We start from the raw sequence: 13,955 nt of genomic DNA, 5'->3' as shown, positions 1-13,955 counted from the left end.
AAAACAACATAAGTTGATGGTGGATGGACCAACACTTGCTCTTTCGGTTTATTGGTGTGCATAGCAAACGTCACACCCAAAGAAGCCACATCTGTTCCATTTACGTGTGAACATCTACAAACACTGATGATTGCATGTCCGTTTTTCTTGTCTTAAAATGATTATTTTGCATGTATTTATTAGGGACACAGAACCGTCACATCAAACATCTATTGAATGCAAAACATATATTGAATCCACAAAGAAGCATATACAGAGTTACAGTATTATTAGTTTTTAAATTTGTTTTAGTATGTCCACTTTGCAAAGATGCACCAAACGTCGTCTATATTGCCGTAGGAGCAGCGGTGGGTGGCATTCTTGTTGGTTGCGTCATCACCATCATCGTCGGCATCATATGGATGAGAAGGAGGAACACCAGTAAAGGTAGGAAATATTTAGACTGTGTCATATACCACTGGCAAAATTACATTAAAACAATTGCACACTTGCAAGGACATGTATTTGTAATTGTGCTACCCTGAAAGCCGGAAAACCGTGTCAATATACTATTATTATAGTATTATCAACAAAACAACCGAAACGTATTGTATACGAACTATAAGACCTGGATCTTAAGCACAATCTCTTCCAGATTAATTTCCTTACGAAATAATAAATGTTAAAAGAGTGTCATACTACCATCACTGTTTCCTCTAATTCAACTTCCAGAAGACGATGCGAGCGCATCGAATATCTACACTTCCCCGTCTCATTACGAGGACATGGGCCACCAGTATGGTAAAGTGGAGATGCAGTACGTCAACACCGTGGAAGGTATTGGGAGTGGTTCCCCAGATTCCGTGAACAAAGAGGACCAAGCAGGTAACGCAGCCTACTACAACACAGCTGGCCAACATCAGCATCGTGATGAAGATGCAGATACAGGAGATACAACTTACTACAACACTGCACGTGATGCTGACAACTAGAAGCATACTGTTACACCACCGACAGCTGGCATTCCAGCTCTTATTTATGTCCGCGTAGAGGACATCCTGTTCTATAACAAAGCGGGTTGATGAATAAGCTTTCCTAGGAAAAGTAACTCGATTATTTAGAATTGATAAGATTGTGATACCAACAGAATAGCATACATCTGTTTGAAGCAACAGTCCATCTACCTTTTACCACAAGCGCTTCCTTGAAGCAGTGTATGTGTGTTTTGGGGTTTTGATTCTGCAATTGGCAGTGTTTTTCTTTTTTCTTTTTGTATTTTAGCTATTTTATATTCAATATAGTAAAGAATATTTTGAAAGTCGGTACAGAAAAAAGGATATAGAATGTTTCTGAGACGTTTTTCGGGTAGTTCAAAGTGATGTGAAGATAGGAGGAGACTGTATTTCAGTATAGGTAATTAAAGTATACAATATCTTCCAAACAAGAGGAAAATGTATTGCATTTTACAATTTGATTGAATGAGCTTATGACGCAAAGTTATTGTATGTCCCATTGGCTGATATGGTGATCTCGGGGTGGTTAGGATGTAAAATAAATAAATAGTGTTCTCCATGGATTGTTTGTTTTGTTGTTTAACGCCGCACTCACCAATAGTCCAGCTATATGACGGTGGTCTGTAAATAATCGGGTCTGGACAAGACTATCCAGAGATTGACATCATGAGCATTGATGAACGCAATAAGAATACGATGACATGCATCAACCAAGTCAGCGAGCCTGCCCACCCGATCCCGTTAGTCGCCTCTTACAAGTATGGTCGCATTTTACATCAAGCATGCGTACCCCGGATCTTCATTGGTCTGTACACAGTGGAACCATATTAGTATCCTAAATCGTGTTATGAAATGACACGTTCACTTAACATATGACAGGGGATCTAATATGAAGGTAGCGATTGATTGATTGTTCTGTTTGTTTGTTGTTTAACGCCGTTGTCAGTCCACAAACATATTTACAAGTTAATGAAATAATATATAAAAGTGAAACACGCTATTTACGGCAGTGGCACATAAAACATGAAGACATACGAAAGGATCAATTACATTTTCAAGCTGCATCTTCATAAAATTTATATAACTGACACATTTATTATACAACATTGATGATTACATTAGAGGGAAGGAAAATATATATGAAGGCAAACAGTAAGAGGGCTTTTGGGAAAAAATGGCAAGTGTGTCAAAGACGTCCTCCAAACCAAAAGGGCACCACACGGGTCCTAGAGGACAAGCCTTCATAGACGACCCCATCGACAGGGGCAAAGGTTCGATTAAAATGGACACTAATTACTTCAAAAGTGAATGTTTACCTTCATGACGAACGTCACATTCCATGACAGCCTCTAGATCCAGGCAATCACTGATAAAGATTACAATTTTGGCTTTTGTCGTGTTCCGGATGGTTCTCCATTGACGGCGCAGGTCATCATCAGCCTGAAAATGCAAACAACTACTGCATTAATATACTCCTAAACATGGAAATACAATAAATACCAATGAATACAAAAGGTGGTAATAATCCTTTATGTAAGTGAGTGAGTTAAAATTTTACATCGCATCGGCAATATTGCAGCCATATCGCGATGAGAATAAGGTAGTTACTATAATTTAAGACCTGTCGACGGAGGACAGTAAAACAGAAAGGTAATATCACAGTTTAGATGTAAAACAAACCTAAGCAATATTAAAACAAAGAATATGTCCGTAGATTAGTTCCTATAAATTAAAACCAGGCTATAGACCACTAGCAACCAAAGCTAGACCACCTCACTGGGAATCATGGGGACTTACGGTGCTTTTGCTTCCTGCATGATTCCCGGCAGGATTTATGCCATCACTTTGGTCAACATTGGTTGTGTGTAATACTTACCAATATTACAAATAGAAGCACAACCAATACATTAAAACACTAGTTGATATTAATCACTTCAACATTTGATGGACTCACGTGCCACTGTCAGGGGGACAATACTTTTACACTACGTTAACCCCCTGAATATTCAAAATTCAAAATTTATCAAATAGTTCTATTTCTTTTAAAAAAAATGAGAATTAAACGAACATTGGTATTTATAAAAAGATCCTTTAAAGACGTTGAATGATAGTATTTATCCCTTGAGGGAGAAAAGTCTACATTCAAGCAAATTATTCTTAACTGTAATTCTCTCATCACAAGGGACACAAAACGGAGGATCCTCACCATTTAAGAGATATTCATGTATGTAACGACTTTGGCCAATGCTACATCTTCGCAGAACAACCTAGTCATTTCTGGACTGAGACTCCAAGTAGGCGTAAACTAATTGAGGTTTAAAATCATGAAGTTTATTTGTACTTACTTGGGTGTCCCATCTTTTCTGCATCAAACTACGAATATATTCCTTGATGCCTTGTTTAAAATCACTGTAGGGAATGGTAAGATGTGACATTGGTTTATCAAGAGCTGCTTTAGCTGCAGCATCAGCTCGCGTGTTTCCAGCAATATGTGACAAACGAACAAAGGACGATATCGTATTGGCAAGTAGCAAGATTGTTAAAAAGTTCTAAAATATCAAGTATTAACGGGTGATTCGAGAGGACAGTCTGGAGTGCCTGTAGGCATGATAAAGAATCTGAGAAAATGATGCAGTGTTTACATGCAGTTTGTTTCTGAATATAAAACAATGCTGTTTGAATGGCTTCAGCTTCAGCAGTAATTATAGAGCTGTTATCTGGTAATCTAGAAGAAATAGTTTTTGAACCAATGATGGTGGTACTGGCAACTTCGCCACCATCCTCGGATCCATCTGTGAAGATGGAGCAGTGAGAATTGTATTTAGAGCGTAACTGGACATATTCTTGTCGAAAATTACCTGGTTTGTATCAGATTTTTAAAAATTAGTAAATGTAAGGTCTACTTCTGGTTTGACTAAATGCCAAGGATGCGTAGACAGTAATCGGTAGGGTGCAATAATGGCAAGGTCAATATCAGCTGCTGTTATATGCGGTTGTAATCTGATCACCCGAGTTGGCACCAGCTTCGGTTTAGTATGGAATAATTCCTCCTAGTGAGGATTAAAAATGCAATCATATGCTGGATTTGCCGGGTTTGATTTTAATATTGTGATACATTGTAGCGCAAGTTTATCCCGCGACAAGAATTGTTAAAATCGTCCACAAATAAAGATCCATCAACTGAATCATTCAAAACCTTTGAGAGACTGTTTATCATGATACTAAATAATGTTACAGACAAAATACTGCCTTGTGGGACACCCTGATCCTGATTATAATGGTCAGACAGGGTTGAGCCCACTCGGACTTGAAATTGCCCGTCTGTTAAAAACTGTGATATAAAATGAGGCAAACGGCCTCTAAATCCAAAATCATGTAAGTCCTTTAGAATGCCATGCTTCTAAGTAGTATCATAGGCTGTATCAAGATCGAAAGAGACTGACACTACATGTTGTTTATTTACAATAGCATTTTTCAGAAAGGATTCTAATCGTACTAAATGGTCAATAGTACTTCGATTTTTTCGGAAACCACATATGTGTAATTAGATTATAGGTTTCCAGATACCAAATTAATATATTATTCACCATTCGTTCCATGGTTTTACATGCACAACTTGTTGAGCATATAGGTCGATAGTTAGAGGGATCTGTATGATCCCAGCTTTGGTATTGGGGCTACAATGGCATTATCACAAGAAAAAATACCCATATATACAAAATATACAATTTTGTATATTTGGTATTTCCAAAATATACAATTTTGTATAGTTGGTATTTCCAAAACTATACAATTTTGTATATATGGTTAGATTTTACCACTGCTTCATTCAATTTCTTCACCCCTTATAGAAGGTTTCACATAATATGTGGTTGCAAAGTTTACTAATGATACCGAACAGTATTATTATTGCATGTGACAATAATGCTTTAAAACTTTTTTCATTATGACAACTATATGATGTTATGAAATAATTTGTATTTCGTTATGTTTTACATAAGAAATAGAACATTTGTACAGATCTTAATAACAGTTTGATCAATATAAAATGCCAGCTGTTTATGATCTATACATACAAGTAGTTGAAAGTATTTTTAAACATTGATGTTTATCGTTCCAAAGCTCTGTTCCCCAGCTCAGTTCATCATTGTTTACGAGAACGTTTTTAATATGGGCAATTTTCTTCTTTCGGGACATTGGAGCAGTCATAATATTCATAACATCATAAATATTAAGATTATTGGCAATTTTAACAACTTTAGTACTCCATGAATTTTTACAAAGTAACCAGTTCTTCATCAAAGCGTTACAAGTACTGTTATTTAATCTTGGGGTAGTCTAAAAACATTAGCATGTAATGTAATAAACGGGGAGGAGAGACCCATGTCTCCATTAGTGGCTATACTGGAGGTACCGTTACTAACACCAAGAAATAATTTACAGGCTCTATTTTGGATTAGATTAACGTTTTATCCTCATATACCAGAGCCATAGAACATTACCGGCTCAACAAGACTTTCATACAGTTTCATAAAAACATCATAAGACATACACCCAACAGAATAAGACAAAGCATGGCTGGCAGAATTGTACAACTCTTTCACAGTTTCACATATCCAGATGCTCGTCAACCCGTAGTCCCAGATAACGATATGATTCTACATAGACCAGTGTTTGCCCAGCGTAGAGGAATCTGGTTAATCTGTATCACTTAACGAGTTTGAATAGCTTACTCTGCCAACAGTCGAGAGCAGCACAGTAATTAGTAGTTTAGACCAGGCGAATACATTGGTCACACTTGACTGTTACAGAGGAAGTTTTTTTTATGGATGCGTCACGTGTTTCAAAAGAGATGACCATTATCTAAGTAAAATACTTCTAAGATCATAAAGGACATAACATTTAATAAAGTGAAATTCATTTTCGACAAACTTTTATGAACAAATTTAAAACAGTGCGGGCAGATTCTATTTTCTAAAAGGGTTGGGGGGTTGTAAATCGTCCTGTTTCGATCCAGATCTAAAACTAGCTAAAATGCGACGGTGGTCCCTGTATTTAAAACATAAGGGGCAACAACGTTACGATCATGAAAGTTCTTAATGTATTGCCCTTAACGTTATGTTTATCGTTCCAAAGCTGTTCTCCAGCTCAGTTCATCTTTGTTCACGAGAATGTTTTTAATATGGGCAGTTTTCTTCAATCGGGACATTGGAGCAGTCATAATATTCATAACATCATAAATATTAAGATTATAGGCAATTTTAACAACTTAGTACTCCATGAACTTTTACAGAGTAACCATTTTCTTCATCAAAGCGTTACAAGTACTGTTATTAAATCTTGGGGTAGTCTAAAAGCATTAGCATGTAATGTAACAAACGGGGAGGAGAGACCCATGTCTCCATTAGTGGCTATACTGGAGGTACCGTTACTAACACCAAGAAATAATTTACAGGCTCTATTTTGGATTAGATTAACGATTTATCTTCATATACTAGAGCCATAGCACATTACCGGCTCAACAAGACTTTCATACAGTTTCATAAAAACATCATAAGACATACACCCAACAGAATAAGACAAAGCATGGCTGACAGAATTGTACAACTCTTTTACAGTTTCACATATCTAGATGCTCGTCAACCCGTAGTCCCAGATAACGATATGATTCTACATAGACCAGTGTTTGCCCAGCGTAGAGGAGTCTGGTTAATCTGTATCACTTAACGAGTTTGAATAGCTTACTCTGCCCACAGTCGAGAGCAGCACAGTAATTAGTAGTTTAGACCAGGCGAATACACTTGTCACACTTGACTGGTCTGTCTGATGATTCGGTCACCTGCCAAATGGGATGTCTGGCAATTGGGTGTGAACCTTACAGAGGAAGTTATTTTATAAATGCGTCACGTCTTTCAAAAGAGATGACCATTATCTAAGTAAAATACTTCTAAGATCATAAAGGACATAACATTTAATAAAGTGAAATTCATTTTCGACAAACTTTTATGAACAAATTTAAAACAGTGCGGGCAGATTCTATTTTCTAAAAGGGTTGGGGGGGTTGTAAATCGTCCTGTTTCGATCCAGATCTAAAACTAGCTAAAATGCGACGGTGGTCCCTGTATTTAAAACATAAGGAGCAACAACGTTACGATCATGAAAGTTCTTAATGTATTGCCCTTAACGTTATGTTTATCGTTCCAAAGCTCTGTTCTCCAGCTCAGTTCATCTTTGTTTACGAGAACGTTTTTAATATGGGCAATTTTCTTCTTTCGGGACATTGGAGCAGTCATAATATTCATAACATCATAAATATTAAGATTATTGGCAATTTTAACAACTTTAGTACTCCATGAATTTTTACAAAGTAACCATTTTCTTCATCAAAGCGTTACAAGTACTGTTATTAAATCTTGGGGTAGTCTAAAAACATTAGCATGTAATGTAACAAACGGGGAGGAGAGACCCATGTCTCCATTAGTGGCTATACTGGAGGTACCGTTACTAACACCAAGAAATAATTTACAGGCTCTATTTTTGGATTAGATTGACGTTTTATCCTCATATACCAGAGCCATAGCACATTACTGGCTCAACAAGACTTTCATACAGTTTCATAAAAACATCATAAGACATACACCCAACAGAATAAAACAAAGACAAAGCATGGCTGACAGAATTGTACAACTCTTTCACAGTTTCACATATCTAGATGCTCGTCAACCCGTAGTCCCAGAAAACGATATGATTCTACATAGACCAGTGTTTGCCCAGCGTAGAGGAATCTGGTTAATCTGTATCACTTAACGAGTTTGAATAGCTTACTCTGCCCACAGTCGAGAGCAGCACAGTAATTAGTAGTTTAGACCAGGCGAATACACTTGTCACACTTGACTGGTCTGTCTGATGATTCGGTCCCCTGCCAAATGGGATGTCTGCAATTGGGTGTGAACCTTACAGAGGAAGTTTTTTTATGAATGCGTCACGTGTTTCAAAAGAGATGACCATTATCTCGGTTGTGATTTCTAAAATGAATTACGTTTGTCTTATTCATATTCACTGACAGTTGCCAAAGTGTTGACCATTCATGCAGTACATTCAGCATGGATTGTAATGAACATTCATTGGGGGCAGTTAATGCAATATCAGCAGCATACATTAAAATGGAGAGCATAGTCTCATCAACAAGTACGCAACAATTGAGATTGTTAATAGCCAGGTCGTTAACATACACAGAAAATACAGCTGGGGATAATTTACAGCCTTGCTTTACACCATGTTAAACAGTAAAACGTACTGTAAGAATTTCTCCTACACGTGCAGTACAATTGACATCGACATACAATCGACTGGATAGCATTCAATATCTTTTCTCGAACTCCAATATTCCTTAGCTTCGCTATAAACGGGGTCGAAGTTGTTTTTTACATCAACAAATGTAACAAAGGTTGATTGTTTTGTTTTTTCTATACTGAACTAAAGACGTTTAAACCTATAAATGATCAATACAGTCTCATTTGGATCTTAAATCATTTTGCTTATCAGCTATGATATTGTCCTTTTCATGCCACTCAGTTTTTAATTGAGTACATAAGCATAAACTTGTTAGGAATAGATGTTACAATGATACCAAAGGGTTTCTAAAATCCTTCATACCGCTCTTAGGAATAGGATGGATATCGCTGTTCCACATAGCTGGTACAGTTCCATTTACAAAGCAATAGTTAATAATTCTGTACAACAAATCAACTAAACTTACATATTTTTAACACTTCTGCAGGAATATCATCCACACCTGTAGCCTTTCCATTCTTAAGTCTAAAGACTAAAGACTAATGGGATGTCTCGGAGTGAACCTTACATGTTTATCATTTATCCCGTCCATTTCTTGAACTAGCTACTCCGAATTGAGCCATAATTCATTCACCACAGTCCTAAGGGAAAATTCAAACATATCCACCTATAATTCACTACTGCAATCTTGTCAAATAACATGTGCTTGACCTCAGGTCGATTTTATTGATATCTTGTAATGACTGTTGGAATATTATCTATGCATTATCCTGTCTAAAAATCTAGATTTATTTACAATATCATGTATGCATTTTTGAATCATTGTATTTCGGAGTGGTCTTCATATAAACTTCTTGACCAATCCGCTTCATGTACATTTTCAGAAAAACAGAACATAACATGGGAATACCGTTCGAATTAAGCCTCGCTCAATTTCCCTGTGTGCTGTGATTTTTTAATTATTTTTTTTTAAATGAAAATTTTACAGGGACTAGCTGTGCTACCACAATACTTGTGTTAATTAATATTGATAACATAGAATGTTAAACCATTTTTACAGTTTTGCCTAATTTTAGCGATAATGAAAACTGAGTAGAGATAAGATATATTGATGAACAACGTCTTTATTACAGTAAGGAGCGACGCATAGGTGTATGTTGTAACACCATTATCAAGCAAGTGATGTTGTTCATCCACAGATCTTATCCTCTCTCAATACTCCAACTTCTAAATTCCTCGCAAAGAAGATTATGATACTTGTTTTAAATCTTGCCATCGTACAAAATATTCTTCGCACAGTATTCAAGAAACAATGTAATATTAATATCATATTACGCCATCAATATATGTTGTGCAATATTTAAGAGGTTAGCGCCTGTCGGGACGGTGTGAGATGCTAAAACTGTTCTTGTATAGTCTAGTATCCTTTGGCTAGTTACAGCTACCACTGTTTATTCCCATTCAAGTTGCTAACGGTGTTTCATCTAAACAGTATTATGGGAACGGAAATTAAAACATTACTTCATTCGTTATGCTACCATTTTTGAGTATATGTCCATGAGATTAATCTGTTCATTTTTCCGTATTTTTATTACGGAACTTATAGCTTTGTGTGGCATAAACTATCAAATAGTAAGATGACTACAATTAAAGGGCATTAATAACGAGAGGCTGTTCACATATATGTACATCATATATGTATCACGCGAATCATTTCTGATTTTACTCGACGTAAGAGCTAGAAACGTTACCTACTTCCGGCGCAGCGGTTCAAGATGTTGGCGCTATCTAGATTGGGTCCCTGACACATGCAGCTCTATTTGATGGGTGTATTGTACTTAATAAGCTGAACTTTTATAAATCTATTTTTTGCAAATATATACTAGTCACTCCAACTAATCATTGTTACTAAAATATATAGGATTGTTGTCGATAACGTGTCCATTCGTATGTCTGTTTTACGTCTGTTCTACTAATTATTGACACTAAGAAACTCGTACAATTTTTTAAATCGTTACTAAACGTGTTGTACTTGTCTACATCTTAATTGAAAAGTGGGAGAAAAGTTGCTTACTGTATTTTGCGGCCTTTGATGGTTCTGATGATCAAGATGACAACGTCAAAATCGTAGTATTCAGGAGTCGATGAGGATTCAGGAGTTTTTGAATTGATGCAGAATCAAGGTTCATCCCTTCCTTACTTACTTACTTACTTTGGAGATTTAACGTGCGCTTTCCGACTGATGCGTATTTCGCACACGGGCCCGGCCAGGCAATTTAATGTGTTTCCGAAAGGGGCGAAGGTGTTGTTGTTGCATTAGGTGTTTAAGAGGTCGCCTTCTGCCTAGGCAATTTCGGCTGACCTGTCCCTCTTTGGGACTCCTGTGTGTGAGAAGGGTTCACATATCTATTGTGACATAATTTCTGTTTTTGCATTGATATGATTTCTATTTTCTTATATTGATATGATTTCATTTTTATCCTTGGCTGCTCTGTTCATATACGTTCGAGCAGCTGTCCATCTCTCAGAAATAGAGTTAGTTTGGCCTTCGCTATTGCATCTCTGGGGCGAAGGTACTTACTTACTTACTTTGGAGATTTAACGTGCGCTTTCCGACTGATGCGTATTTCGCACACGGGCCCGGCCAGGCCATTTAATGTGTTTCCGAAAGGGGCGAAAGTGGTGTGTGCAACCCAAGAGGGGGCTTTAGGGGTTGCTTATATAGAATTTGGGAATTTTGAGATTTGGAATAGATGCCGATGGGGTAGGGGAGGAGAACTAAGGGAGCTGGGTATGGTGGATTTTTGTGTGTTTATGTAATTTTGATTTGGTGGATTATAGTGTTTTTAGATGCGTTTTATTAGTTCCGTTTTGATTAAGAATACGCCTAAGGCCTTGAAGTTTTCTAGTTTATTTTGTGGGTTTAGTATTGCTTCTAGAGTGAGAGCCTGGTTTAGATTGAGGGTGGTTTGTAATGCGGTTCGATGTGTTAGGTAGTGTGTGCAGTAGATGAGTGCGTGTTCTGGGGTTTCTAGTTGTTTGCAGTGTGGGCAGTTACCTGTAGTATGTTTTTTTATTTTTTTAGGTGGTTATTTAGGTTGGTGTGTCCTGTTTGGAGTTTAGTGATTACTCTGTCGATTTTTTTTGATGGATGGTGAATTTTTGGTTTGGTTAGTGGTTTGCTGAGTACTTTTTTGATTTGGCTATTTGAGTTTAGATATAGGTTATGCCATTTTTTGGTGATTTTTTGCTTATTTACACTTTTAATTTCTGATTTTGAGATGGATAAGTTTAAGCTTATTTCTGGGATTTTGAGGGATAGTTTAGCTGCCTTATCGGCGTTTTCATTACCGTATATTCCTACGTGGGCGGGTATCCACAAGAAAGTTATTTGTTTGCCTGCGTTGGTCGTTGGAGCTTTTAAGTATTAGATTTATTAATTTAGGTCGGTTTTTGGTATTTTTGTTTTGGAGGGCTTGCAGTCCACTTAGGGAGTCGGTAAGTATTAGGATTTTTTTGTGGTTTTTGGATTCTTGACTATGGAGGGCTGAGGCCATGCCCATTAGTTCTGCCGTGAATATTGATTGGTTGTTTGGGAGTCGGAAGGATTGTGTAGTTTTAGTTGGTTGTGTGGTATGGACTCCGAAACCTGTGTGTTTGGAGGTCGGATCTGAAGATCCGTCCGTGTAAATGTGACACCAATTTGGCCAATTTTCGTGTATGTATGCTAGTGTGGTGGTTTTAGCTATGTTTGGGTCGGTTTGTTTATTTATTTGGCTAGCTAGTGTTGTGTCTATTTTGGGTATTTTCAGTTTAGGGGTGAAGATATTTGATTGTTTGCAGTTTTGTTTAAGATTTTTAATTTGGTGTTCATTTAGGTAGTTTGTTATTCTTTGGGATATTGGGGTAAGTAAGGGGTGTTTACGAGCTAGAGCTTGGTTTTTGGGGCTGATATTCTGGTTTATTAGGTTTTGGATCAGAGGGTTTGATTGGGATGCGGCCCAGAAATTTAAGCTTAGCTGTTCCCTGCGTAGACTTAGTGGCATTTCTCCTGTTAAGGCCTGAAGTGAAGTGTAGGAGGTGCCATGTTGGGTGCGTGTAATTAGTTTGAGAGCCTGATATTGTATTGAGTCAAGTTTTTTAGATAGAGAGTTGTTTAGGGTGTTGTATATGGCGCAGCCGTAGTCTAGTTTTGATCTAATTAGTGATATGTAGAGTGAGAGGAGGGTATCTTTGGAGGCTCCCCAGTTTGAGCAAGTGAGGCATCTTAGGGTGTTTAGGTCTTTACTGCATTTAGTTGTTAGGTTTTGGATTCGAGCATCCCAGGTGAGATGTTGATCGAAAATAAGTCCTAAGAATTTGGTTTGTTTTTGAAATTTGATTGTTTGGTTGTTTAGCTGGATGATTGGGGAGGCGGGTTTCCTGTTTTTATGTTTGAATACTATTCCTGTTGTTTTTTCTGAGTTAAGGGAGAAGCCCCATTTGTCAGCCCATTGTTGTATTTTATTAAGAGATTTTTGGAGTAAATTTTGGGCCATAATAATACTTTTTGTGCGGATCCAGAGGGCTCCATCATCCGCGAATTTGGATGTGTTTACTTTAGGGGATAGGCCCTCGAAGAGATCGTTTATCATTATATTAAAGAGTGTGGGGCTGAGGATACTGCCCTGGGGAGTGCCATTTTCTAGGGGACACTGGTCCGATAGAGTATGGTCTATCCCCACTGTTATTTTACGTTCGTTTAGAAAGTCCTGAATGTAGTTTATTATTTGTCCTTTTAGTCCTATTTTTTTAAGTTTTTGTATTAGCCCGTTGTGCCAAACCATGTCGAATGCTTTGGAGAAATCCAGAAAGATGCCTGTTGTGTATTGTTTGTTGAGTTGTCCTGTCTGTATGTCCTGTTCTAGTCGGGCGAGATTATCTAAGGTTGAGCGGCCAGGAGTGAAACCGCTTTGATCTGTGTTTATGATGTTATTTTGAGTTAAGTAGTGTTGTAGTCTATTTTTGGCCAAAGATTCCATTACTTTACATAGGTTTGAGGTTAGGGATATTGGTCTATAAGAATTTGCCTGGGGCGAAGGTGACCCGTTGGGGGTTATTATAGGCCTAATAGTGTACCACGTGATTTATGTCCAGGCCCCCGTGACATGCAGTTGTCATGTGACATGTGATAAACTAATTGAATTGCAAAAACAATTCCGACAGCAAATAACCGCATCCACAACAACAATGCGTGGATGCAAAGAAAGAAACCATTTTAAACCCCCTTCTGTATATTTGTATTTGTATTCCTTTCTGAAACTATCATTCTACAAACAGTTGTGTTCACCGCCCATTGTGATACTTCTTCTTAAGAAAATAAAAAAGGATGTTTATTTAGTCATTTGACATGCGTTCATTGTAAACAAAGATTAGTGTGAAAGGATTACTAAGTTTGTCATCCAGTATAATGCACTTCCTCGATTAGCATAATTAGAACAGAGTTTGTAATTAGTTATATCCTGACTCCAGTTAACCAAGGCAGCTACATCAGTTGTGATTTATGAATTTGTGGAATCTTAATAAATAAACGACCGCCTGTCGCAAAAATGCATTCGAAAATTGAACACGCACAGTCGCAGATTTTCCTTTCGTACATTTGAGGGTGAACGTGAACGAAGCTGTGCAAGA

At 37.4% G+C, this 13,955-nt stretch overlaps 2 protein-coding genes across 5 annotated transcripts in view; both read left to right on the top strand.

Moving 5' to 3' along the window:
- LOC124121871 overlaps window positions 1–13,955 on the top strand; it is a 247,368-nt gene that overhangs the window by 67,055 nt on the left and 166,358 nt on the right. The window lies entirely within an intron of this gene.
- The window catches only part of LOC124125588, a 91,548-nt gene that overhangs the window by 6,685 nt on the left and 70,908 nt on the right, over window positions 1–13,955 (top strand). Inside the window, exons 4-5 of one of the 3 annotated variants that reach the window (XM_048398247.1) lie at window positions 310–426; window positions 712–1,551. In XM_048398247.1, the coding sequence (XP_048254204.1) occupies window positions 310–426; window positions 712–971 (377 nt within the window). In that variant the 3' untranslated portion in view covers window positions 972–1,551. Of the gene's footprint in view, window positions 1–291; window positions 427–711; window positions 1,552–13,955 lie in introns of those variants that run through there. The other 2 variants (XM_048398246.1, XM_048398248.1) reach the window with 2 other exon arrangements.

The sequence above is a fragment of the Haliotis rufescens genome, unplaced genomic scaffold (genome assembly GCF_023055435.1).
Source record: "Haliotis rufescens isolate VD_foot unplaced genomic scaffold, xgHalRufe1.0.p SCAF_18, whole genome shotgun sequence".
In the NCBI taxonomy this organism is placed as follows: domain Eukaryota; kingdom Metazoa; phylum Mollusca; class Gastropoda; order Lepetellida; family Haliotidae; genus Haliotis; species Haliotis rufescens.
This window is presented reverse-complemented; position numbering and strand designations above follow the sequence as displayed.